Genomic DNA, 26,453 nt, shown 5'->3' with positions numbered 1-26,453 from the left:
GGACTGCAAGCACAGGGTGTGTATGAGCTTGTGAAGTTAGTTTACAGTTTTTTTCCCCCGTATGGATCAGTAAAGGTAAGACACATCCAACTCGATGGGATTGGTGTCTGCTGACTCGCCAAACGATAATCCGTCAATTGATTTCGGGCACCATCTTCCCCAAAATGACTTCCTTCTTTGGACATACAACCACTGGCTCTAAAGCCACTCCTAAAGAGAGTCAAGGTCACCGCCTGGTCAACTGGGCTGTGGGCTATTCTAGACCGATCCCCATGGGACTCCTTCACACAGACTGAGTGAACTGCCACGGCAAAATTCAGGATCATCTGTCTTGTCCACAATATGTATAAGCATTACACTCCCTTGTATAAGGAAAAGGGTGGTGCCACAAAGTAATGGTATGTAGCCTAAACATAGACATCTGTTGCTTATGTCCCACCATAAAATACATCAGAAATACCTCATTTTTTCTCTAATCTTTCTTTGGCATTTCTCTAACCATTGAGTATCAAACACTGTAATGTTTCCACGCTCTCACTGTGTTTATTCAAGAAATGCCTAACTGACCGCCTGCAAACACTTTGAAGCACCTGAACATTTCACTCCAAATCAATATGCGTCAGTTAACATCAACAACAAATGTTTAACGGGTTTTAAAGCAGTCGTGATAAGCGCATGGAATCTTTTTTTATTATTACTTACACCCTATTTTATTATAAAGTATTTTTTTGTATGCATCAATAGTCTCATTAGAACATGAGATAAAAAGGCAAGATATTTAAAAGGAAATATATTGAGAAGGAGTAACTAGAAATGTGATTTCCTCAAAAGTTTTAATACAAAAAATAATAAAAGGGGGCAGACATTACAGGATTTCCTGACAGTTCTCTGTACAGGATGGAAAAAGAGTAGCAATTTATTCTCACAGAAAGACAACAGAGTAGTTCATCCCCTTTAAAGCATATTACACATTCACAGAAATGTAGATAACTAAATATGTTCACTTTTTGTCACGCAAAATGCATGTACAAACCAGACCCTAAAGGGGTTTGCTGTATGTGAATTTGAATAAATGTTAGAATGAGAACATTGTATATATTTATGTATTCCAGGAAAGCAATAAATGTTATATTTGAAACAGCTATCACAGTTATAAACACCCATCCATCTCAATATATATAAAATTCCAATCGCAAGAAGACCAAAGATATAAATACATTAAGATCCTAACTTTATGCTGTGTACAAATAGTGCACAAAACAAGTTTGTGATGCAAACAACATGACTGGATATATATATATATATATATATATATATATATATATATATATAATAATGTGTTTTATGAGCACTAAGCCTGATCAGAACTCAGTGAACAAGACTGGCTATACTCTGATACACTGATTCATTAGCATGTTCTTCAGGTTTCAATCAGTGTGTGCATCAGCAAACCTATACAAATCAAAACCTGTAATGCACAGTACAATGTACAAATACTGAGCAAAATCTAAAGTGATGTTCTATCTACCTGCATCAGCAGAAGAGTGTACATCAATAGCAGACAAATCAATGTAGCATATAAATCACAAGCTCAACAGTAGCTCTATCCTATTTTTATATATTTTTTTTATACCCGTGTGATGCTATTAGGAGCACCAGGGATTTTTTTCCATCAATCAATTTCAATTGATTTCAGTGCCAAACAATTATTACAGCTTTCCCCCCTTATTTTCATTAGTATTGTATCTTTATTATTATTTACATCTCGGTCTGAAGTATTGGCTCTCTATAAGGCACGAATTCCTGAGGACTCTGCACTCAAGTGGAATCTGAGACATGTTGAGAAAGCTGAATCATATCAATTAAGGATCAATAGACTCCCAAGAATTGAACAAGCATGGCGGCCCCAGAGGTCTGCTCTTACGTGTAACGTTCTTTCTTATAACGCTACATGATTTCAGATTGAGAGACATTTTTGCCACCTGGATGGCTTTGCCGTTTGGTTTTTGTCACATTAACACATTTGACTCTGTTAAATAATAATGAAAACACACACACACACACAACAATTATACAGAAGAAGAGGAGGACTGCATTCCCCTTGAGGACACAGTATCTAATTGGTGTATGAGTCGACAGACATTTTCTTTTGGCCCAGAACAATCCCACGCTTAATTTATATACACACACATACACACAAATATGTAATAATGTGACTAGCAAGCATTTGAAAAAAAAATCTCACATTTATTTACTGTCAAACAAGTGTTGAACTTTACATCAGTTATTAGTGATGGGCTCTTTAATAACATGTTTACACAAAATAATGAAATAAGCATACCAGTGCTGAGAGAATTTACACAACTTATCCGACCCTTTTGTTGATTTTGAAATCCATAAATAAATAAATGTCCAAATCCAATCAGCTGAAATGTATTTCTTCAAAGGATAAAAACCTAGTTTATTTCAAAAGGTTGGTCTCAAGTGCCTAGTGCCCATTATTCTGTCAAGTATTTTACAGTAAACGAGATTTCATTATTATCTAATTTACACCAAATTTGTGCAAGGCATGGCTTTTATTGGCTTAAACAGGGGGATCATTTCCACCTAAACTAAGATAAAATTATTTTGGCAATATGAAATTCAGACTCATTTTGAAGGACAAGATTTATAATTTATATGTAAGCAAAACACTGTTTACAAGTGGAAAAAGTGAATATGGGTTGACCTTGTTTTTTGTTGATTTTTTTTTATTGTTCAAACGTACTACAATGAATGAAGTGTAAGAAGAATAAACACATTTTATAACATATGTGCAACTTTTACACATTAGTCTCTTCAAACTCTTTAAAATTTTCTTTAAAATGTCTTTTTTTTATATTTATGGTTGTCATGAATTTTTATTTTACACTAGCAATACAACAAAATATATTTTCTTTAGCCATTAATCTTGAGAACAGTTCAATGTACAATTGAGAAAATATAAGGCCTGTGGCTTGATTGCTAGTGGTTATACGTTCCAATCTTCATCGTGATGGAAATGACTGTTTTATCAAATGATCCAGGACCTCTATATTCCTTAATTTCAGAAAGTCACTTGAGGAATATGTCAGAACAGTCCAATAGTTCCAGTCCGGATCCCAGAGCCTGCTTGTGTATATAATACAAAGCAGGCTTTGACAAGGATGATGTAACCATATGTACAACCTTTTACTCAGAAACTGCTGGAATGGAATGGCCAGTACTTTTTTTTTGTCTTTTCTCTTTGAGTTGTTCAACAGCAGCAGCACATTGAAATACATAGTTGGTTTGTCTTTGAAAAAAAAAACTTCTTTTCGATTCTGCATGTTATATACAGAGTCTGTCTAAAAACTTCACAGAGATGCAGATACCGGCGCACTTTGATCACTGTGTGCCGCGGTCTGTCTGTGAAAATGAGGGTAAAGATTGCCAGGCCCATGTTTGAAATTTCCGAGCACCACCTGTGACATGTCTTCCAGAGGAGGAGGAGAGCGTGTCGGCAGAGGGGGGGAGGGAAGGGTAAGGAGAAGGGGGCAAAGTTTATTTAAATACATTTTAAAGGCTTGTCACCAACTGCATCTGTCCTTCCCTCACATCCCCCTCAGGGATACAGCCTTCTTTGTTAATAGGAATAATATATCCGTCACTATTGCCTCTGCTAATCTGGTAGTAGGCCTGAAGCTGGTTACCTGCTCCCAGATTAGGCATGCTCTTGTAGTAAATATCCTCGCTCTCGCTCCTTTTCGAAGGAGACAGGTCTTCTTCCACATCCGGGCTGCTCTCAGGGTAGGGAGAGTCTCTTAGGTTAGGCATACTAGTGTAAAGTGAGTCTCTGTTTGGGGACTGCAGGTTGTCCTCAGCCTCCGCAGTGAGCTGGGAGACGTAGCTGTCCGTCCCCTCGGTCTTCACTTTCTTCTGCGGGTGGTACAGAAGCGAGTGAGTCCGTTGGGGGATGAGAGGGGCCTCCAGCTCCTTGTGGTGCAGCTCCAGTCCGGGGTTGTCGCCGTGCACCAAAGATGAGGCGTCTGCCACGATGGCGTCATCTTCGCTGCTGCTCCCACCCACGGCCACTTTGGTAGAAGGAGTTCTCTCAATGTTGTGGTTCTTGCTGCAGGCCCTGAGGTTGTTGTGCACCAGCTCGGAAATGATCATCTTTTCAAAGGCTGCATCGTCGAGGCTGAGGCCGCAATCCACCACCTGCACGCTGTCACTGTAGTCCCCATTGCGAAGCGAATAACTATTGTTAAAATTACCATTTAGCGGTAGAGTATCCATTGCACTTGTATCCCTGGCATTGTTCAGTGAATGTCCTGGAATGAGAGAACATGTGAGGGATTTTACATTAGCAACGACACGCCTCGCCCAAAAACAAAATAATTATAATAACTATTATTTAATGCTGTTCAGGACAAAACTGTCAACTTTTTTTAATTCATGTTTTATAACGATTTTATAACAATAGGAATCCCATAACTATAACCTTATGGAAACTTCATTGCAACCATTTTTGTTTGTTTTAGAAGAATAGGAAGATGGAAATCTCCCTACAGTCAAGTATGAAATATCAATTCACTTTATAATTGATTCATTTTAGTTTCTAGTTTCCATAAGTAATTTTGTATTCCCTTTCCCCACCCTCATTATAAAATACAATGCTATTTTAACACTGACATTACCCAGCCCTCTGCCCTTTCTAAAATAAAGACAAAACGCAGACTTTTGTCCTAAACAACACTAAAATAAAATTAAAAAAACAAGAAATAAAATCACGTACACAAAGTATAGGTAAATGTACAAATGTGTAGCCACAAACTGGCAAGCTACTACATTAACAGAAGTTCTAGTAACTCCTTTCGTGGAAATGAGGAAAAAAAGGATGGGGGGGAAAAAATGAACAAATACAAAAAAAGAATCATGTTAAACAAGGACAGCCATCTCTCGCACTACAGGGGCCCACAAGCACCATCCGACATCATGATAGACAGCAGGTGAAATGACTCACTTTGGACAACTCACATCATGTCTGTCTGCTCAGGCTATCTGGCCTAAGAGTAGCTGATGTACAAAAGAAAGTAAAATGATTTATTGTAAACAAGATGAAGAATCACTGAAAAAAATAAAATCTTAGCAACTTAGTCAGAGCAAGGGTTCAGCAAATTAAAATAACGAGCAATCATAGCTTGTTTTTTTTGTCTTTCCCGCTTTGCTTGTTTTTTCTTTGCGTCCTTTTTTTTTTTTTATGAGGAGTTTATGTGTGTGCTTTTACAATTTCTCTCTGGCAGTCGCCGCCCCAGGCTTTGAAAGGTCGATGTTAGCCCACAGCCCTGCAGCTTGCATCAGTCACAGTGACAGTTCTGAATGGCCCCAGTTATTACAAGTGCGGCCCGTGAAAGCCATGGCCGGGGAGGTCAGATGCAGAAATGTTAGGAATCTCTGTAAACACGGGTCACAGGAAAATCAGACGAAAGAATAAATATTAGCTGTGGAATGGGAGGAGAGTATCAACCATGGCCGACATTGCTCAACCATGGCAGAAATGACAGATAAAAGTAAAAATTCTGCTGGAGATATGAAAGAGAGATTAAGAGAAATGGGTATTTTATGGTGACATGCTGTTGTTGAGATAAGAAATTCTTCTTTTGTACGAAACACAAACATGTAAAATAGACATCACAGTGCTTATCAGCAAGAGGAAAAAAATGAAAAGGGTAGGGGGGTAAAAAAAATAAAGATTATGAACAGCTGCTACTGTGAAGATCATAGCATTTGTTTATGCATTGCCATAAAATAATTTTCATCCAGACAGGTATGTCTGGAGAAAGGAGGGATTGATGTGACTGGAATGAAACTGACCACTGTGAGACTGCTGCGTTTCTTGCAAAGGCTAGAAGGAACAGTGTTCAGCAACTGTGGAAACACCTGTTCCTTCTCTTTTTGAATTTGATTTGAATCAACGCTGTGTCACGACTAAAGCTGCAGTTTATCATAATGAGAAAAAAGAAAAGAAAAATCCCTAGCATAAGCACATATTAAATGCAGATGTATCGGTAAAGTATTGAACTGAAAGTGCAGGTTCCCGAAATCATATTGCATTTTCTGCTATGCATTATTAAAGAACATTTCTTTAAATACTCTCACGGTTCAGATATAAATGTTGTCAAATTATTCCATATGGTTTATACATATGTATTGAAAGTGATTTCTTGTATTATGGTTTGGTATTGAAGAAGAAATTGCATGTATGTTAGACTGCAGCTTTAATCATTTGTACAGCTGTTGTTGTTATTTTTTATGCAGGCGTCTTGAAAAGCCAGGCCCATCATGACAAGCCTATTGAAGCTGTATTGAAATCAGACATTCAGTAGCCTTGAGCAACTGCTAGAAATGGTGTCAATGCAAGCACATTGTTAGAGCTCTCTTCCCTTAGCAGTCTGATTTGTCTGTTCTGTTTTGGATACAGCAGAAAAAAACTGCACTGCAGGCTGTGATTTTTTTTTGTTAATGTTAATTCATAAGGATTTGTTTTGCAGACGAATAGTAAACTCTAATCTACATCTAGAATTAAATTGGATATCAATTTAGCGATTCTGTTGGGAAACAGTGATGGCATGTTAAATTAAAATTTGTGCCTTCCGGGTGTGAACTTTGTGAACCACTTGCCCACTGAGTGTACATCATGACCTGAACTAAACCACCAATTATGCCGGTTATTTGTGTGTTTCTTTTTAATAATCATGCTGAAAAATTTACATTTGATAGGCAAAGTTAAGTTTTACTCCCATACTTGTCTCTCTGTAGGTCACTAGAGGAAAGCATAAGGAGAAAGCAAAAAATAAGGTAATGACAATGCAATTTCCAAACCATTTTGTTTCAGATAAAATGTCATTTTTGTCTATTTACAATCCCCCAATTAAAATACTTTAAGAAAAATGTTCTTATTCATATTTGACAGCATAAGGATGTAGCTTTGAATTTGGGTGTCAAATTGCTGTCAATTATTGTGCTGTACGATGTGAAGTATTTTACCTTCTTTTATTCGTATCAGCTAAGCGCTATACATAACATTAAAGCTGCACTATACTACAAAAATGCCCTCTGGTAAAAATGACTTGCTCTCATAAGCTGTAGGAAGTGCATTCAGTTTGTTTGTGCTGTAAGATAAAGCCTCTAAATTCAAGGAAACATGCCCCCCCATACAGCAAACATGTAACAGTCTTTACATATAGCAATCAAATAAATGCAAGCACTTTTTATCCCAACAACAAGTTCAACTGTCAAGTTAATGTTACTATAATGCAGCTTTAAACACTTTCATCAAGAAAGACAGTGTAGTATCTCTTTCCCAAATTTAGTACAATTAATAACAGAATGTAAGACAAATAATAATAATAATAATAATAATAATAATAATAATAATAATAATAATAATAGGAAATTGAAAATATGGAAAGGGATACTACAGCAAATTCTACTCTTGATACTATAATTAGGCATCAGTACATCAATGTTTAAAATAACCACAACAGAATATTTAAAAATAACAGATATCGATTGTGAAGTGTTAAGTAAGCACACCTGGTGAGTTAAACACTGGCGCTGAAGGGGCGTTACATACAACCGTTTCAGCAAGCAAGGTGTTATAAGGGTTGTTAGTGGCGTGCGGTCGAAGAAGAGGGTTTGTTAGTAGATAATTGCCCGTCATCCCTGGAGCAGTGAGACAGAAGAAGACAGATAAGTTTTCCACATCTACACTGCAGGTTGTAAAGTGAAAGTTTCCCGTGTGCAGAGTTTAGCAAGAAAGGCTGCCTTCTGTTACTCTCTCCCATTGCAGGCAATATTTCGGCTGGATTATCCACATTTTGTCAGTCATAACAAGTGATTATTTTAAGTATTCGCTCATTAATGCTCAGGTGAGGTTTTAGTTCTAAAGTGGATTTGGGAAGAACATGGATTAGGACCAATTAGGACCATAAAATGCCTGCCTGTCACTGAATTGAGGCAATGCTTAGGAGCATGTGAGAATGTTCTGTTTTCAAAGTCATTTTCATAGGTGAATATTTTAGCTGTTGGAACCCAGATTATGTTTGGTGGCAATTGTATCATTTGAAAATCCCCCCCATCCCCCAACCCCCCCACCCTCCAATATAACATTCATCAGCTTGAAACAAAAGTGTCCAACTGGTCAGACAGATGGGGTGAAATTAACACGCCAGATTTACCAAGGAATTCGCAAAAATACATAATTGGCACTTTTTGCATGTGTGTGAGGGAAACAAAGCCATCAATTGTCTTCGAGTCCTTTTGATTCGTCTACTGAATCATTTTGATGGATTTTGCATGTGATACCATCAGTTGGGAGAGCCCTCAGGTAGGTGTGTGAACATAATAGGGGAAAGACCCTCATGTCTTAATTATCTGAGACTAATTGAGTAATATGTTCCCATGTCACCTGACCAGTTGGGCACTTTAATTGATATGCATTAAATATTTGAAAACATTTCAATAGCAATTAGAACAAATGACTGTCTTTAAGGCCGAATATATGTGCAGCCTGTCAACTTTCACTTCAAACCTACACTGTATATGTCATTGGACCAGCAGGTTAACATAATTTGCATTAATCTTTGGCAACTTTAATTCTGTTTGTGTATCTAATAGTAATAGAAGAGAATTCGACTGCGTTTCATTGATTCACAGGTGTGGACTGAATCCCCTTCGGTAAACACCTGCTAAGAATGGCATTTGCTAATTCACGTGAAATTGCTGTTCAACTAGATTTCCAATTATCATCCCAAGGTTGCCAGAACAGTCGAGTTAGAATTTAGCCGGGCAGAGCAAAGCAAGGTCTTCGAGAGGATCGTTTGGAAAATGTGCACTGAAATGTGCCTTGACAGCATGAAAAGAAAAGAAAATGCTGTACAAAACATCATTTTAGTCAAAAGAAAAAGGACAGGAGAATTTTCAATTTGGCAGCTTTTCAATTTGGGACTTTAAAATATGGAAGACAATATATTTAGCTTGCCTCCAGACTGGTTACATAAGAACCAGATGATTTAGAGATATAAACTCAAAGATCTATGAATTGTTTGAAATTACATTTTGAAAATAAACTGGGATATTTTTTTGAGTCTTTTTGGAGCCATAATTTGTCAGCAAAGACTCTGGTTCTCATAACCAGAGTCATACCTTAGTCTTTGGTATGTCAACTAAAGCTTTTTAAGCGTTTTTTCCTTTGGCGCAAGAATCCTGGCTAATAGGAAAGATACAGCTACATTTAATTATGAGAAGAAATACGACGGAGGACCTTCAGGAAAAAGCATGTTCTTGGCTGGGCTGCATAAATCTAAAGTTTGGAGCACCGATTCATAATTCAAGCCGTTCGAGAGAATCGTGCAGTTCAAATTTTCCGTAGCAGTCGCCAGTCAACCAGGCTGCCTCGCCTTGTTCCCTTTTAACAGGATCGTTAGGTTTTTAAATATCAACGAGCCATTTAAAACAAATCAGTCTTATCTGTTTAAATCCTGTCCTTATTATTGTTGCCAGCATGCTTCTGTGTGTGCAACTCCAGACCTCCCTCAGCTAAATGCCATTCCCAGGGCCTTCCCTCAGATATTACGGCTGCAGCTCCCCATAGAACATAAAGCAATTTTGTGAAATCAAAAACCACTAGGATTTTTATTTTTTTCATAGCGCAACAATTTTCATTCGCTTAATTTCAATCCATTTACTGTCCCATGATATCAAATTCACAATGATATCACCCTCCTGCTGACTCGGCTGCGCTTCGTCCTGTGCTTTAGTTAAGGCGGCATGGCTCACTAAGACAGTGGGCCATTTTGTTCCTATAACCTTCTGAAGCACCGACCAGAACGTCTACTTCAATCAATCAGTTTCCAGAAGCTCTGGAAGCGAAAAACGAACCTGTTTCGCTTTAACCTTTCCTGCTTCCGCATGCTTGGCCAAACTATTTTAAAGTGTGCCGGCGCAGTAAAGCTGAACGACCTGCTCCAACCGGTGGAGGTCACTGAGAGTTGAACATCATCTACTCATCAGCATATTTATGCCACGACTAAATAATATATGAAATCATTTTAAAAAACATTTCCTATAAATAGAATGAGTCACTTTGCATTCAGTGCCAGCTGATTGATGCACACACTCAAGCCGAGCGCACTAGGTTTAGAAATCTTCCGTTTTTGTTTTTTTTGTTATCATCTATGCAAGGCAAGCTTTTCCGGATTGACCCTTGCTATCAAAATCAAACACACAATGTTCTATTTTTGTGTGAGGTTACTGTGAGGGGATACTGCCTACAGAGGCAAGCCCGGGCTTGACTGATACAGCGAGAGCCGCAGCTTTGGGACGCTCTTCCCACTGCCTGGCCAATGAGACACGGCCGTGCTCTGAAGAGGCAATGTGTGAACGGTGTGTGTTCAAATTTAAACCTCCGTCCGCTCCATTCTGCGAATCTAGAAATGCTGTGCAAGCGAATGGATTTTTAGGTCATTCTGAGATGGGTCTTTTGGGGATTTGGGGAAGAAAGGCACATACATGAACCCGTTCCATCTCCCGGCTTAAGAACGTTTTAAACAGAACTTCTCTTGAAAAGGAAAAAACAAAAAATGTGGGACTGACCTTGGTTAAGGGTGGAGGTGCTGTTGATGTCACCTGAGATAAAGGAAGATTCTGATTGCTTTCTTACTGTGTCATTCCACATTCTCCGAATACGGCTCTGTTCAATAAACACAGAATGCTGATTAGGACATCGCCTGGCCTTCTCATTTTTACTGTGGCCTTTTTCATTACAATCGTGAATTGTGTGTGTGCGCATATGTGTGTGTGTTTCTACCCAGTTTAATAGCCAATTGCAGCATCATCATATTGCATTTGGCATGAATTCTGTCATTCAGTATAATATAGAGTTCAATTGGCCATGGTTGTTGTCCTTTAAAAGCTCCGCAGGGGATATGGATAGAATGGGGCTCCAAAAATTAGGACAAAACACAGAAGCATAGGGGGGAGAAAAAGGCAAAGCAGAAGCATGGAAAATAGATCCAGTGTGTATCTGCGGATGATTTGCATTTAATCTAGTCTCAATGTGCTTTCCTGGAAAGAAGGTTAATTAAAGGAAGCATGTCAGTTTCCTTTTACCTGTGTGCCAGAGGAATAACGAGCACTAGTCCTTGTAGTTGAAGCCTTTGACGAACTGTGGGAGCTCTCTGTCGGTAATCCACCACAGCAATATGAGTGCCGGAAACATTTGCTGTACTCTTTACGGACCTGCATAGGTAAATAATGGGGAAAATTAGCATCTGCATCACAGCGATGTACCAGCCCTTCCCTGGAGAGAAGACCGCGCTTGGTGCATTTAAAACGGATTCCATCTAAATCTGTCCCACGTCGCTGCATTTCCACAAGCTGCTGTGCAAAAGAGACGTTGATCGGTATGTGTATAATAGCAGAAACTAAGCTCTCCTGATCTCGGAGACCCTTTCTGAACTCGGGAGAATACTAAACAAGAAACAAATAAACAACAGCAGTGCTTTGAGTGATTCTAATTTTCAATGGGGCTCTCTAAATTCTCTGCTAATAAATAAGGGTTTACAGTTGGCCCGGTGTATATAACTGCAGGTATTATTGGCTGCTGCCTGGGAATACTTTGTGTTAAAATTATATGTCTAGGCATTAGTATTGAAACCATACGGCGTGCTTTCAGAGCAGCCCCCTTGTTTCTCTCACCCTTTATTATTAATGTGAGGAGCCCCGGCCACAGCACAAAGCCCAGGTTTGTTTTATTGTAGCACAGGATGCTGGTTGTAGTGGCTTGTCGTCTTGCGCCGGCTCTCTTGTTATTGTATTCATAATGTTTCAGAGAGGATACGACACAGTTGCTGGTTAATTTAGCAACACCTGCTGCTGTTCTTGTTTACCAAACAGTGGTGTGAATATTGGATGTAAACCTTCAGTCGAAATTAATGCACGATGACAGCTAACTCAATGCCGGCTCCGATATGGTGGCTGATCAGCTTAATTCATTTTACTATTTAGCATAAATCAGCTCATGAAATTTGTGCCCTGGGGTACCTAGTCAACATTACTGCTGGCAATCATGTACAGTACTAAGTATTAAGCATCCCACAATCCTTTCCATTAACAGCTGGCTTTGTAAGGACAAGACAGGAGGGGACTCACTGTTTGCACTGATATGATTATGATTATGATTATTATTATTCATATTAATATTATTAACTGTAATTCTTTGAGTATAGATTAATACCGGGATCAAATAAAGGACTGGGAAATAATTAGCCCTCACTGTAGTTATTCCCACTGTGTCAAAGCAAAAATAATCTGCCCATCAACTTTTGTTTTCCTGAATTGATTTGGTTGTTTATTCAACCCTGGTGGATCATTACTCTTTCAAGCAGGATTAAATACATTTATGATTTGAGTTTATTTATTTATTTGCATACCAACTTTCAAAGGCCTCAATGATTTGTATGTAATGTACTACTAGTATGATTTTTAAAGTGTTGGAACTATTGGATTTGCTTTTGGTTTCCTTAAAAAATGTAAGGAAATACATTAAAAGTCCTGTGCCAGTCCTGTGACAAAACCCTTACTGAATGAACTCCTTTTATAAACCTAATTAACTTCAGTTCATAAAAATAGCATGTGCATAAACAGTTTTTCATGGAATTAATGCACACACACAATGTTTAAAATTTCAAGCATAAACTAAGAGTTTTAACAACTGTTGAAAAGACTAGCTCAAGTTGGGCCCCAAATATTAATATTTGATGACAAAATGGTGCTTGAAAGAAGGTTCCTGAGAGCGATCTGTCGATTGCACTATAAACAGATGTCAATTTTTGTATGCCTCCTGCTTTAACTGAAGCTGTTTATAATAGGTTCAGAGGTTTAATGAAAGCAATAAAGATTTAAGCACCAACATACAGTATTGTGTGTAACACAACCTAATGTGCCTGCTGGAATCAATTATTTCTGAAAAACATCATTTTTACTGAAGGGGAATGTGTCACATGACATATACTTTGGTGTAAAATGGCAATATAAACATTTCAGCTACATTTTCCTTTTTGGCATTGTATTTTATTAATCTGCTTCAGGATCACAATACTCTATTGTTCAATTCAGGAAAACAGCATTCTTAAATAATCAATTCTGAAAAAGGTGATAATGAATGTAAGTCTGGACTGTGAATGTAAGGCTCTGTACATCCGTTGTGGTACTTCTTATAAAAGTAAAAGAAGTAAGGACGATACATATTTACTTTATTATGTATTTTAGTGTATGCCACTAAGTACAAAACAAGACGTGTGTAAATTAAAAAGCTCTCCTTCAGGTCTACCTATCCAAGCAAATATTTGAATTGAGGAATTGAAATCGGCCGCACAATGCCTGAAATGTCAATTCAGGAATACAAAACCACCGCATTTCTAGAGCAGCTATAGGCCTACTCTCCAGGGGGATTTTCATTCAGCCGCCAAAATTTCAACATGCTGTCCAGGTGCGCTTACCTTCTTTTGAAGGACGCAGTGGAATATAAAGATGAACATCCCTTGAAAGGCGTTAAATATCGTGAAAAGGTAAGCCATGACCATCGATGACTCATTGATAAAAAAAAGCCCAAATGACCATGTCAATCCGAGAAGACAAAGAAGCGCAAAAGCACCAAGGACCCAGGATCTGAAAGAGACAAACGAGAGAGAAAAAAACCTTCAATAAAAACACGGAAGATCTAAAGGGTAAGCCTGTATTCTTAAAGCATTAGGGTGCCAAAACTGCAATACCAACAAACACCAGCAATAAAGACAACAACAAAAGAAAGTCATACAACACCGATGGCACTCCAAAGCTTTGTGAGTACAGACCCTTGAGTTTGATCACAAACAAACCAACATTTCAAACACAACAGGTTGAGATTAAAAAATAAAAATAATAAAATATAGGAGAGGTAGACTTTGATAGAGCTTTCATGTTTTGGTTTTGGTTTTCTGAGCTGATGGGTGAGGAAAAACACTGTTGCATGCCACACTATCATGTCGACACAGGCTATGCTGTATGAGATTGGGCTGCATGTACAAGCAAAAACTGAAAAGAAAAGAATAAGAGGAAAAAAAAAAAAAGTTCCCATATACTGTGCATAATTATTCATTAGTATGCTTCATTTACTCCAACCAGTTAATTACATCTTTTGGTTGAGGGTAGGTTTCTCAGTTTGACGGCTAAGGAGCTAAAGAGATAGTTAGAGGAGAGGGAAGGAAGCAAAAGTGTCTGAAGGCCCTATGTAGCCTTCAGAAACCTTTCGAGATCAGATGCACAACAGTAAACGGGGGTGACAACGAACACTGAAGATGAACAGACAGCAAACAATGTGCATCCCTGAAACTGACAGTTTAAAGCAACAGGAAAGGAAGAATGAAGAAAGGGGTAAACTACAGGCTCAAGAACAAACTGGACTTCTCTCTAGTGATCTTACTTGATAAATGGCTTATTATCTTCATAGCTAGAAAGCATAAGCAGGAAAGAGAAACACACATTAGACCAGGAGGATTGCAAAGAGGAGGTTAGTAAAGCAGTTTAAAGTAGTATAACTATGACAGCTTTTTAAAATTAGCAAAGAAAAAAAAACTGGAAAAAAAGGTAAAAGCTGATAGTAAGAATCAGGCTCTTTCTTCTTTATCAATATTTTGAACATACACAAATCAATTTCTTTTTAAATATATCTTTATCTTTTTAAAGTTATAAATATTACATTGGAATCAAGATCAATTGGACAGTCCAATTTTTAAATATATTTATTTCATGTTTTCAAAAGAAGTTAGGTTTGAAAAATAGAAGTCTCACAAAAGGTGTTAAGGGTTGGTTCAAGCTTACCCTGGTAAATCCGTATTATAGTAGCCATCACAAACACGGTAATTACTGGTGTGGATGAGAAGATAGAAAGAAGAAGAAGAGAAGAGAACAGAGAGAGATGCTACAGATTAGCTCTCTCTCTCAACATGCAACATGCAATGAAGCTGCTATTACACTGTGCAAAATATCCTGCCCTAAAAAAGGTGTTTCCCACGTCTTCATGAAGACCAGTGAAGACAAAATGAACAACAGGACAACACCAAGGTGCTTGACTGAAGGTTCGAAAAAAAAAAAAAAAAAAGGTCACCTTTAATGTTAATGTTATAAGGATTTATTCCTAGCGAATGAAACCGAGACATAATCTTCAAACGTATTCTACCTTACTGAGCTTCCAAACATTTAATTTGATCGTGAACTCTATTTCCACTGTATGCATTGATCTCTGGTATAAACCAAAAATTAATTGATGGAAATATTTAGCAGCATTTTATAATAACATTAAAAACTAAAATTCACCAGCCTTTTATTTAACCCGTTTCCATTCCTGAAGTTTAAATTGTTGTTACTAACTAGCTTAACTAGTCTGTGCGTAAACAAATAAATGTTTCAGAAAGACTATACAAGTCCCTTTGTGTTGTACTGGAGTCACTGCAAGCCAGAACACTAGGAATAAATCCAGTAAAACTTTGGTTATAAAACAGTTTATAGAGATCCAACTGCGTTCCAGCTATTTCTCATCAACGATAATGCAGTCTCTTCATTCTGAGTATTAAGCAATTAATTTAATTTACTTGTTCTTTATATGAGGTTTAGACAAACTTCTTGAATATGATTTTTTCCATTAAAGAAAATTGTTTCTTTAGGCACTATGGGGGTGCAATGATTGAGTGAACAATATCAATTTAAGGAAGTTGTCTTTCTGGTGGCAGATTCAATAAGGTAATACTCAGATGTCAATGAAGAGACATAAAATGCATAACACAAATTCAGGCAATATTTTTGAAATATAAATACCTATAAACTATGAATACATTTTTTTTCAACTGCTTCAATCACATCCGGTAGCTGATTTGCATTTCTTTATTTTCAATGCAATAAACCAAGAACAAGCTCATTAACAGTCAGGCTGAGCATGTCTCTGAATTCACAGCAACTTTGTTTGCACAATCATGTTGAAATCATCATAGTTATTTGGAACAAATCAGCTGCAATTAGTATTTTCAGCCCATTGAAAAAAAATTGAAAAATAAACTTTAGTTTTAGTATTTTCCCCCCACAATAAAATAGTGGTTACACATTATTCCCTCACCATCTCTTAGGAAATTAACACATATATTTTTCCAAATGCAGATAGTTTTGGTCGTGCTAGATACAGATAGTGTATTGTTCACAGCTGATGTGTAAACACACTTTTATCTTAAAATTAGGTGAAACAAAGAAATGAACATTTAGCAAAGGACACATATTGCACAACAATGGATTTCCCATTTTATAATGCTGATGTTCACAATTTGCAACACATTGTCTGAACCCGGGAACAAACATTGCAGACAGTCATTCCTAAAAGGTTACATACATACATAGATACATATTTATATGTAAAATTAGGTGTACATAAGTATGTTCTGCCTTTTTAAGAAAGAAGGCAGAATTTTCTTCATCCTTCCAAGCAAATTTGTTAACGTGTTTGAAATGGCTTTCACACATTTGCTTGTTTATAAATGTTAGTTTGATAACTTTGTCTTCAAATAGTCACCCTTGTGACTATTTGTGTTGTTTGTTTGAAACAGGGTAGTATAAAGTATAAAGTAATACACATGTTATAGAAAAAAAATCTGAAATATGTTTAAAAAGACAAAATAATGAAAACCTGAAAGCATAGCTTGAGAGGGGGGTGGGGTGGGGTGGAGTTTTCTCCAACTGGTTGCTTGAATTCATATAGATTTTTTTTTGTCCCTGGGAAATACATGGTAGCCCATTCACTCACCCCACCCAAAACCTTTTCAGCATATGCATGAATTAATGTCCCAGAATGAGTTTCAATGTTGTGTCATATCAACAGAGTTTTTGCGGTTACTTACACAGAACAACAACAAAAAAAGGAATTAGTGTTGTCGTCACTGGACCCAGCATGATTCAGACTGAAATCCACATCTTTTTAACCCCTACAAACAATCTATTTGTACTTAACATAATACATTCCATGCCTGTTACAAGCCATGCGCATCAGAGATTACAGTAAATTGTGGCATGCCGTGTACCAACGGTCTCAGCAGATTAGTGCGGTTGAATAAAAAGTAACATTACAAATCAAGGTCCCAAGGTAAAACAAACTCCTCCTTTACTCCTAGCAGTATGGCGTACACATAGGGATTACATGCCCTAATGGAGTCTAACATGAGAAGGGTAATGAACTTGTATTCAAAGCAATTTCATATGCAAAAGCCATGGAATATAACATAAAACTGTGGTTTGAATAAACAATAAAATACTGTGAAGCTTTAAGACTTCCTGTGATGGCATTACAGGGTTAATTATCTAACAGGTTAAATCCATGAAATAAGTAAAGGAATAAACACTGAATGTAAAATTTCACTCCCAGAAACTGTAATGTTAAATGACAGCAATAAAGCAGCTATGTTATGAATGTTTATGTTGTCATTAATTGTCATTTGCTGTTGCTATGCAACCACATCATGTACTCCCCACAGATAAGAGAGTCTTCAATCAGTGAAGTAATCAGGACATCACAAAATCCTCACTTACTTAATGTTTTCCAACCTGCTGGAGTCCGGTTTCAATGAAGTCGAGTGCTTCACCATTTTGTACATTGTAATAACCAGGAAGATAAGATTCAGCTGTCAAAACAGAAAAAAAGTACAAAATTAAAATCCGTAAATATATGTCAGAACAAAAGAAGAAAGATTTTTACACCCCCCCCCCCGTAACGATTAAAAAGCCTGTCTTCTCTCCGAGATGGTACAAGGAGAAGTATATTACATCCACTCCGATCTGCGACTCGGGCAGACTGGCGCCAAATTTAGTGTCATTCTATATCAATAAGAGCATGAAAATGCATTAAATCCAACGCAGACACACGAAAAAAATAAAAAAGCGAACATGGCTACGAAGCCCATCAATGGGGGAAGGAAAAAAGAGAAACGTGAGACCTTGAAATTGTTCCTAATAAATACAAGTCTGGGACCAGGAAAAACAATAACATTTTCCAAACTATAAAAAGCATTCAGGAATTCAATATATTTCTTCACATGGACTGAAAGGCTCTCTTCCTTTGGGAACCAAAAGGGATTTGCATCAATTTGGCTTCCTCGTTTTAATACCACATTAAATCTTCAAAAAGCAAGCCATGGATATCAAGTTCAGACAAGGTTACAGCTTGCTGCCTTTCTGGGCATTTATTCTGCCCTTAAAATCAATACAATGATTTAGAGATATAAAAGCTGGATAGATGAACGGGGACTACTGGGCTCTGCTCAACATAATTTACTCTGCAACTTATTTATTCTGAAACCCAACCGGTTTCTGTGAAAACCTTAACAATTATACAAGCTGCTGTGTATAAAACAAAGCGAGAGAGAAAGAGAGAGAGAGGGGGGGGGGAGGCAGAGAGCGAGTGAGAGTATAAAATAAAAGGGGTCAGCAAAGGCAGGCTGCAGTCACTATAAATGCTTTTATATGATGTTGATTTTAAGTAGCCATGACACCGGAGTGCAAGGAATTCTACGCCCATTTTATTTTGTAGCCTGATATAATAATAGAATGCGGAGAGTTTGCAGTCGACAGAAAAAATTTGAACAGTTAACACTCTACACAAAAGCTGAAAACATAGTATAAATGTAAAACACTAGAAAAGATATTTGCATGGTGCGCACTTCATGCCTTCCCCACTGAGCTACAGAAAATATCCTCCCATCTACTTGCTTGCCTTCGTGTCTTCCATTTAAATGTTTAAGACAAAGCAGCCGAAGTCGAAAACCAAAAACAAAGCAAAACAAAGATGATCAAATTAGATAAAGCCAGCCAGGATGGCTAGACTCTCCTTCTTATCATTCAATCAACCACCCCTATCCTCTCTACACCGCCGTCTGAACAGCGGGTTAATCGATATCACCCTTTACCGTAATCAACGGGTGTTGCTGTACAATAAGATCAGCAGAAAGGAAAAGGGTGGGGGAAGGGAATAAAAATAGGCCAGGGCTTTTAGATCACAGATTACACCCATGTCGAGTTTTGTTTTCTAGCCATCAGTCCAGTCATTTTTATCACGTCTGCATGAGTTTAGTGGCTTAAAGTGCATTTCACACAGCCTGCAGTGCTGACACGGATACGATGAGACAGAAGAACTGAAACACTACTCTGAAGTAACCTAGCTGAACTGCACATGTTCCTTCCCCTCTTTGTCCTCCCTGGAGCTTCTGTTACCTTGCGAAGGCCGCGCTAAAGCTACCCCCGCTCCTCCAAATCTTTGCTGTTAGCCATGCAGAAGCCGATCCCTCCCCGGGACTGCGGAGGGCTTTTGAGTGAGTGTGCAAGCTGAACTCCAAATGAACTGAATTAAATATTAAAGGTGCAGATGGAGCTGTCCAGATGATAAGAACAGCTCCCGACGTGTCATGATCCAAGCTTTCGTTAAAGCATTTCAGGCATACTAATGGTTCCCCACCACTCATTACTTACATGTTCCTTTTCATAGAGATAATAACCCCTGCTGCCCAGAGGCATGGCAGTCGGTGACTTTTGCGGAAGCTGAAAAAAGTCTAGTCTGTTTAAACCCCCCCCCAAAAAAGCACCACTTTTTTTTTGTGTGTACTTTTCATGGAGCATGAAGACCACCTTGGGCTCGAACCAAAAGTTACACAGCATGGGGTTTCTTTCTGTTAGTTTTAGAAACAGGATCGGCAGCTGCAGTGAATGAAGGCGAGATAGGGGTTGTTTCTCTTCGACAAGGACAAAGTAAATTTGCAAAAGAACCAGGGTCACAGGTTCTAAGAGACCCCCCCCCCCACTCTCCCTGGAGAAATCCTACCTTTGTGCCTTACCCTTCATTTGTCAATTGTTACACACAGAGAGTCGGCACTAGATTAATCTACTTCTGTCGTGCCAATATCTTACCATGACACGGCACGCTATTTCAGATGCATTGTGGGACATATTATACAATGCTATAACATAGATTACGATTATCACCATAACTTACACTACTGTTGTCTGTTCTTTTCCTCCGCCCCCCCATTTTATTCTATGACTAAAAAAGCGTGCCGGGAGAAATTTTAATACACCCGTGTAGAGGTTTTTCCAACACACATATAAATAAATAACTAAATAGAGTGTGAGGGCATTTACAAATCTGGTGACTGACTCCAATATATTTAATTGGCAATGAAAACAGTTCGATGCCAGCAGGGTGCACAACGGCAGTTTACAACCATTGTCTACATTGGCAGTGAGAGTAATATAGTCTTTACTGAACGAAAGCCATGTTATGTCATAAACCCTCACTGCCCAAGCCAGTTTAAATTACATGATAGGAGGCAGCTAGGAACGATACCTAAGTAATGTTCAACCCATTCAAAAAGGTTCAAGGAGGTGACTGCGTTTGTGGTAACAACCATAAAAGAGATAATGAACACACTGCTGGGCAAATATTGCTCTTCCCTCCTTCCACTTTGGACAAGATTGTTTTGAACAGTTATGCTTCTGTCTGTGTGAGAGATTAGAGGGCAAAGCAATAGACGATAGACGAATTACTCCCAGGACCTGTCCTATGATTGCTACCTGCCATTTCATTTTTTGAAGTAGGGAGTACTACTCCCCAAGGCCCTTTAGTTCTAAGCCTAACTGATTTAGTTGGAGATAATAATGTCACGACCAGTAAATAATAGTGCGCTCGGACAGACCATAGTCAATATGATATACTATATTTCCTTCACCTGTATACTCCTTGACCAAACAGAAAATGGCCATTGGATCTCCAACCCCCTACCTAAACAAGTATTTTCAAATTATAGGACATATTGGGCAAAACAACAACCTTATCTAATCAATGCCAGTGCAAGACCTGGTCACTGCACAAACACACACTGGATTTAATCTATGTGATGCAACTGTACCGAAATACTAACAATAACAATTTGTCATAAGATCTAATGAGATCATCCGCACACACATTTCAAAAACACCTCGGCTCTTCAAAAATTAATAGCCGTGAGGACAAAAACCAAAGTCACGAACTAGACTATACGTTTTGCAAAAAATAAAACATGAAACATGTTTTATTTTTATCGACACAAAAAAAGTGTCCATAATTCGCAGACAATTCTCTCTCTTTTAATCTGTACCACCATTGTTTACAGCTTTTAGCACATGCTATTTAGGACAATTTACTCACACACTAGCCCTGACTATTTCCGAAGATTGAGCAGATTAAACAACAACAAAATGGCAGAACACCTACAGTGTGGAATGTATAAATAAGCAGGGGAAAGAAACGAATAAAACTAGGGGAAGCTTCACTCAACAATTATAGTTTAAACGTTTGCAGCTCATCAATCTGTCCTTGTGCACAGGAACCTCCTTTGCGTTGCAATTGAGATGCCGCCTGCCAACATCAGGGTAGCCTGAGAACCCTGCTTTATTTCCGTGTGATTGTTCACACACAAGAAAATAGGAAACACATCTTACCATAATAATGAATGTGACTGGTCCTATAAAGCTCCAAATGAAATGATTGTCCACCCTCAGCCAACACCTGCAAAAGAAAATACAATTATATACAAAGTTGCAGAAATACACACTAGCACAAGTTCCTTGCATTTCTAAAAAGCCAGAGCTACTGCTTGCCTTGGCAATGGCAACTAAAGTCTATTGCTATGGTTATATTTTATATATTTTTGTTGTAAATACCGAAAAACACTGTAATACAGTTCAATCTTAAGTAAAAAAAAAAACCCAGAGCAATCAAGTCATTTAGCACTAGCATTTATGTTCAGCAGAAAGGACACAACCCAGTTTTAATGCACAGAGGCTTAACCAACACAGAATCATTAATCTGTGTAAAAGCTTTTATAGAATACCACGCGCCTTTTCTTTGAAAGCACATTTACAAATAGAAGATTGCCAGAGGGTCTTTGAACAAAATACATTAATGAAGCATTAGCTCAAACCACAGTGTTAAGCCTGTCAGGTATTTGGATGACATTTTTAAAAATGTAATATCCATTTGAGGGATAAGATGTTATTTACTTTTACTTTTTTTTTTTTCTCTTCCAGAGCCCACTTAAAGTAGCTCATGGTAATTGTTTGAAGGCATATTTGTAAAATTATGATACTGGATAATTGCACTGTATCAGATGCCTGGTTTAAATATGTATGATTGGTTTTGGAACTTTTTCAAATTCCTTTTCCTAGTTGAATTCATTACTGCATATCTATCTTTTTCCTCTTTGATTTTACTTACGCCTTCTCTGTCCCATAGCTCCGGTAGTCGATCGCTGCAGAAACACCCACCACGATAGCTGGAACCAGGTAGCCAGAAACATAGTAGTACTTTTTTCGTGAATATTCACTTTCAAAAACCTCGACCAGCATGAGATAAAGTTGCACGCCTTCTAGACACATCCAGGCAAAGGCGGCAAGGAAGAAAAAATGCAAAATCCCTGCGATAATTGAACAACCAATCTGGAGGGGAGCAAAAGAAGAAAAAACATGCTTGAGAAGTTTGAAATGCGAAAAAGAACTTCAAATTCAAATATGGTAATACGGTGTTCATTCCAGTTGTTTGGACAACATAAATATTTACATATATTACCTACATATGAAAATTCACTAACAGTATGTATTGACTGTGTTGTTCTTGTTAATGAAGTTACTAATTAATAGAAATGGATCAGTAATATGTATCTGACAGAACACTTTCTGGATAAAAAGAAAACAATCCCCATATGATACTTTATCCTGCTTTGATTTGACCTTGCTGTTTGCAGCCTTAACAAAGGTCTGGCGTATTAGTGAGGGAAAACCACAAGGTCTCAAGGTTAGTATTTGTTGCTTCCTTGATTTACACACTGTTGTAATCCTTGCTCTTTGAGTCAATAACTAACTGCTAACTAGAGCATGGCAAAAAAGACAGAATCCACCTTGGGTATATAAGATAAGTAATTCGCTATAAATAATTGAGTAAAACTTGTGAGTAGTGACCTTTTTTAGTTTTGGTTAGAGTGGAAAAGAAACAACAGAACAAAACTGCCAAAAATGGAACTTGACTCCAGTCCGAAATATTTGAGGTAGCACATTTAATTTTGGCTAGACAATGTTGCCTACTTGTCTTTTGAGTCTTTACTACGGTCCTGCCTTAACCGTGCCGTGTCAGTATATTACACGGGAAGTTGATGGCAGTGTCATGTTTAAACTCGCATCAATTTCCTGTGAAGCAGGAATACAATACAGAGATCTCTGGGCTTACCCTGGGTTCGGTCATATCGATGCCAATCAGGAAAATTAGCTCGGCGATGAAGAGATTGATGCACAGGTTCTTGTGGATGGTGTTGCGATCACTCTGCAAGCCCCGGAAGAAGCAGAAGGTGAAGATGCTGATGGCCAGGCAAACCAGAGAGACGACTATCCCCACCCTGGTGATGACAGTTAGAAGCAACTCGTGCACTCCATCTTTGTCCTGGAAATGAAGAATGGAGCAAATTAATACGCCTGTTTATCAATACAAATAGAGGAACTGGGATGCTGCCATACATCATTCCAGCAGGTAGTGTCTGGAAAATTACGGTTTTATTTTATAGGTGACACATGAAAATAAATGCTCAATGGCCATCAATCACTGGCTAAGCCCATCAGCAAAGTGTGATTAATGCCTGGGAGGATGGCCGGTCTTCCTGTATCCTACCTCAGTTTTCAGCCAGCCCCTGGTTTGTGTTTCAGCGATATTAATCTTTTTTTTTTTTTTTTTTAACCCACGTCAAACTTGTTCCAAAGGAAATGGTGGGAAATTACAGGATGGCTCTTGACAATTGTACTTGGAGGTTTAATAAAACACGTATATGTTCGGTGTCTTTTCTCAAAGGGGGTGAGGAGTCGCACAGAAATCACTTCCTCAAACACTTTCAAAGCTGCTGGCCAGGTTAATAAAACAAGGATAGAAACGCGACAAATGGTTCTTGGCTCTGTCTATAAATCTACCTTGGGCGAGGAAAATAAAAGGAAGGGATAGAAGCAACAAAATAAAGCGTTTACTCACCACCACTTCCCTGTGCGCCATCAAAATTGCAAAATTGGTCAGGTGGCTACAAGCGCAAGTCGTGTGTGTTTTATTGGCATCCACAAGTCTACAGCCTTGAGTAGACCAATATCCCATCATGCTCCTCTCCGAATAGTTCCAAAATGAGCAGTTTGAGTTAAAGTATTGTTCGGTCTGTGGGGGGACAAGAACACAAAAAAAAACTCAGATTGAGAATTGCTTTCAAAATGAATACTTGACAATATGAATAAAACCTTGAAGAAAAACTGTTAACTGAAAATAAAACAAGCAAAAAACAAATGAAAAGAATACGATTAAAAAAACAACAACAGAACCCCATATTTATTATAATTATACTTTTCTGGTTTTCCAATTGTAATTACAATGAGAAGAAAAGTGTTCCTTTCTTGCAATAAAACTCTTTTACACTTCTGTGCTTGTCTTTAATTATCAATAAAATACTTGACAAACTATGTCTATCCCTCGCCCCACTGATTATCCGAGTTTCTTTAAGCAGTAGTTGATTATTTGATGGCATTTCTTTGTAGCTGCAATGTTGCTTTTAGACGATACAAAATCAACCCAGACCCTGTGGGATTCCTCTTGATAACTTTAGAGAAGGAAGATAATTGGACCACAAGCAATTTTATCTTGCATTCTATGGCTAATCTAGGAGTTAATTTTCCACTATAAAAGAGAATGGCATCATTTACATCCTAATGTTGATTAAAGAATTAGTTTTCATTAAGAATTCACTTAAGTTCTAATAACCACCGATGCAGACTTATTTAATTTTATGTTCATTGACTTAAATAAACTCTTCTGTGACCCAGCCAGGCATTTACAATTCAAATGGAGGGATTCTGTCTGCCTTGCTGTTCTTTCCCACTGATTTTATGACCTCTCCATTAATTTATCAGGAGGACTCACATCGATATGTTCCAGGGTAAAAATCACAGGATCCGTGATAAACACACGACTCGACTCCTTATTGATGGATGCTGCGATGATGTGTGAGTTAACAGCCACTGAATGGTTTCGACCACTGGCCTCGTTGCCCAATTTTATTGTGGCATTCTCTGTAGTGAGAAACTGTCCCAAACGCTTGTAAAGAATGAATACCAACTTGGCAACACCTGTAAATAGAAGAAAAACAATCAATCTCCTCAGTACATATTCATTCATAAGGCTTTACAAAATAAATACAGCTACAAAGGTAGTGAAAAACACACACACCTTAAGTAAGGAATTTCAATTTGAGTAGGAACTGTCACAGCTTTTGTTCGAAGTACTAGTCATTTACGGCAATCTTTTAAAACGTGTTGATAACTAATCACAGGGTATTGTCAGGTTTCACAAGCGTCTATGCAAGCTGTATCTTATTTGACATTCTTCATTCATCGGCAACCAAATGTCCATGTAAAGATTACGGACCAAAAGTCAAAACCAAACATTACAAAAGAAAAACAGTCTTGTGGCGAAACCCAAAGCACTGCCTGTAAAACAAAAAAGGCAATGATCTGTGTGTCTATGGCTTACCATTTCGACTGTTAAGTTTGACAGTGTTAGAAGACAGCTGGATTGAGATCCCGCCCTTACTGGTCTGGGGAAATTTGAAATCTTGCACCTGACCATCTGTGCTGAGAACATACACGTCCAGGACTGGAGGGAGAGGGAAGTAATATAAAACGTACAGTTAAGTAATTATCACATTGAAGTTGTTAATCTTAAAAGCCCTAAATATAGGACCCCAAACCTATTAATTTAAAATAATAGAGAATTCATATAAATATACAAAAGGCTAAAAATAACATTGGTGTCTATAACAAGTAGGATCTCAAGATTGGCAAATTTGGCACACAATGTATTGTTTGATGAACATTTATAAAACAGATCTTTGCTTTACTTTATCAAAATATAAACATAACAAATTATATTTTATAACCTTCCTTCCAGTATTTATTTACACCTTGTAAAAATGTACAAAGCATTTTATACTGGAAGGTGTCATGAACTCAAAACCATAACAATTTAAAACATAAAACCTGTAACCAGGTCATATAACCAGCGCTTTATTCACAGCTTTTATTTCTGTCCGTGGAGCTCAGCATTTAACAAACCTTTGAAGTGGAGGCGTTTTAAATACAAGGAAAGGTTGAATTCTCTTTGATCTGAAAAATTACCTGGGTGAGAAGTGCCCATTTATCAATGAATTCCCTTCCATCTCAGTTAGAAGTTGGCACACGTTTCTTGGGGAAATATATTACTTTCGACAAAGACAGAC

At 37.9% G+C, this 26,453-nt stretch overlaps 1 protein-coding gene across 16 annotated transcripts in view; it reads right to left on the bottom strand.

Moving 5' to 3' along the window:
- Positions 1–2,226: 2,226 nt before the first annotated feature.
- adgrl2a (adhesion G protein-coupled receptor L2a) overlaps positions 2,227–26,453 on the bottom strand; it is a 216,985-nt gene continuing 192,758 nt past the window's right edge. For 6 of the 16 annotated variants that reach the window (XM_066692187.1, XM_066692188.1, XM_066692185.1 and 3 more), the window contains 13 exons: positions 25,709–25,831; positions 25,100–25,305; positions 24,170–24,343; positions 23,384–23,593; positions 22,379–22,599; positions 21,604–21,670; positions 17,668–17,759; positions 13,563–13,731; positions 11,173–11,301; positions 10,657–10,753; positions 7,597–7,725; positions 6,806–6,823; positions 2,227–4,331 (listed from right to left, as the gene is read on the bottom strand). In XM_066692187.1, the coding sequence (XP_066548284.1) occupies positions 3,577–4,331; positions 6,806–6,823; positions 7,597–7,725; positions 10,657–10,753; positions 11,173–11,301; positions 13,563–13,731; positions 17,668–17,759; positions 21,604–21,670; positions 22,379–22,599; positions 23,384–23,593; positions 24,170–24,343; positions 25,100–25,305; positions 25,709–25,831 (2,390 nt within the window). In that variant the 3' untranslated portion in view covers positions 2,227–3,576. Of the gene's footprint in view, positions 4,332–5,023; positions 5,077–6,771; positions 6,824–7,596; positions 7,726–10,656; positions 10,754–11,172; positions 11,302–13,562; positions 13,732–17,667; positions 17,760–21,603; positions 21,671–22,378; positions 22,600–23,383; positions 23,594–24,169; positions 24,344–25,099; positions 25,306–25,708; positions 25,832–26,453 lie in introns of all 16 variants that reach the window. The other 10 variants (XM_066692190.1, XM_066692192.1, XM_066692193.1 and 7 more) reach the window with 8 other exon arrangements.

This window comes from Amia ocellicauda, chromosome 19 (assembly GCF_036373705.1).
Source record: "Amia ocellicauda isolate fAmiCal2 chromosome 19, fAmiCal2.hap1, whole genome shotgun sequence".
Lineage (NCBI taxonomy): Eukaryota > Metazoa > Chordata > Actinopteri > Amiiformes > Amiidae > Amia > Amia ocellicauda.
Note: the sequence above shows the minus strand (reverse complement) of the source record. Positions and strands in the feature narration are given on the sequence as shown.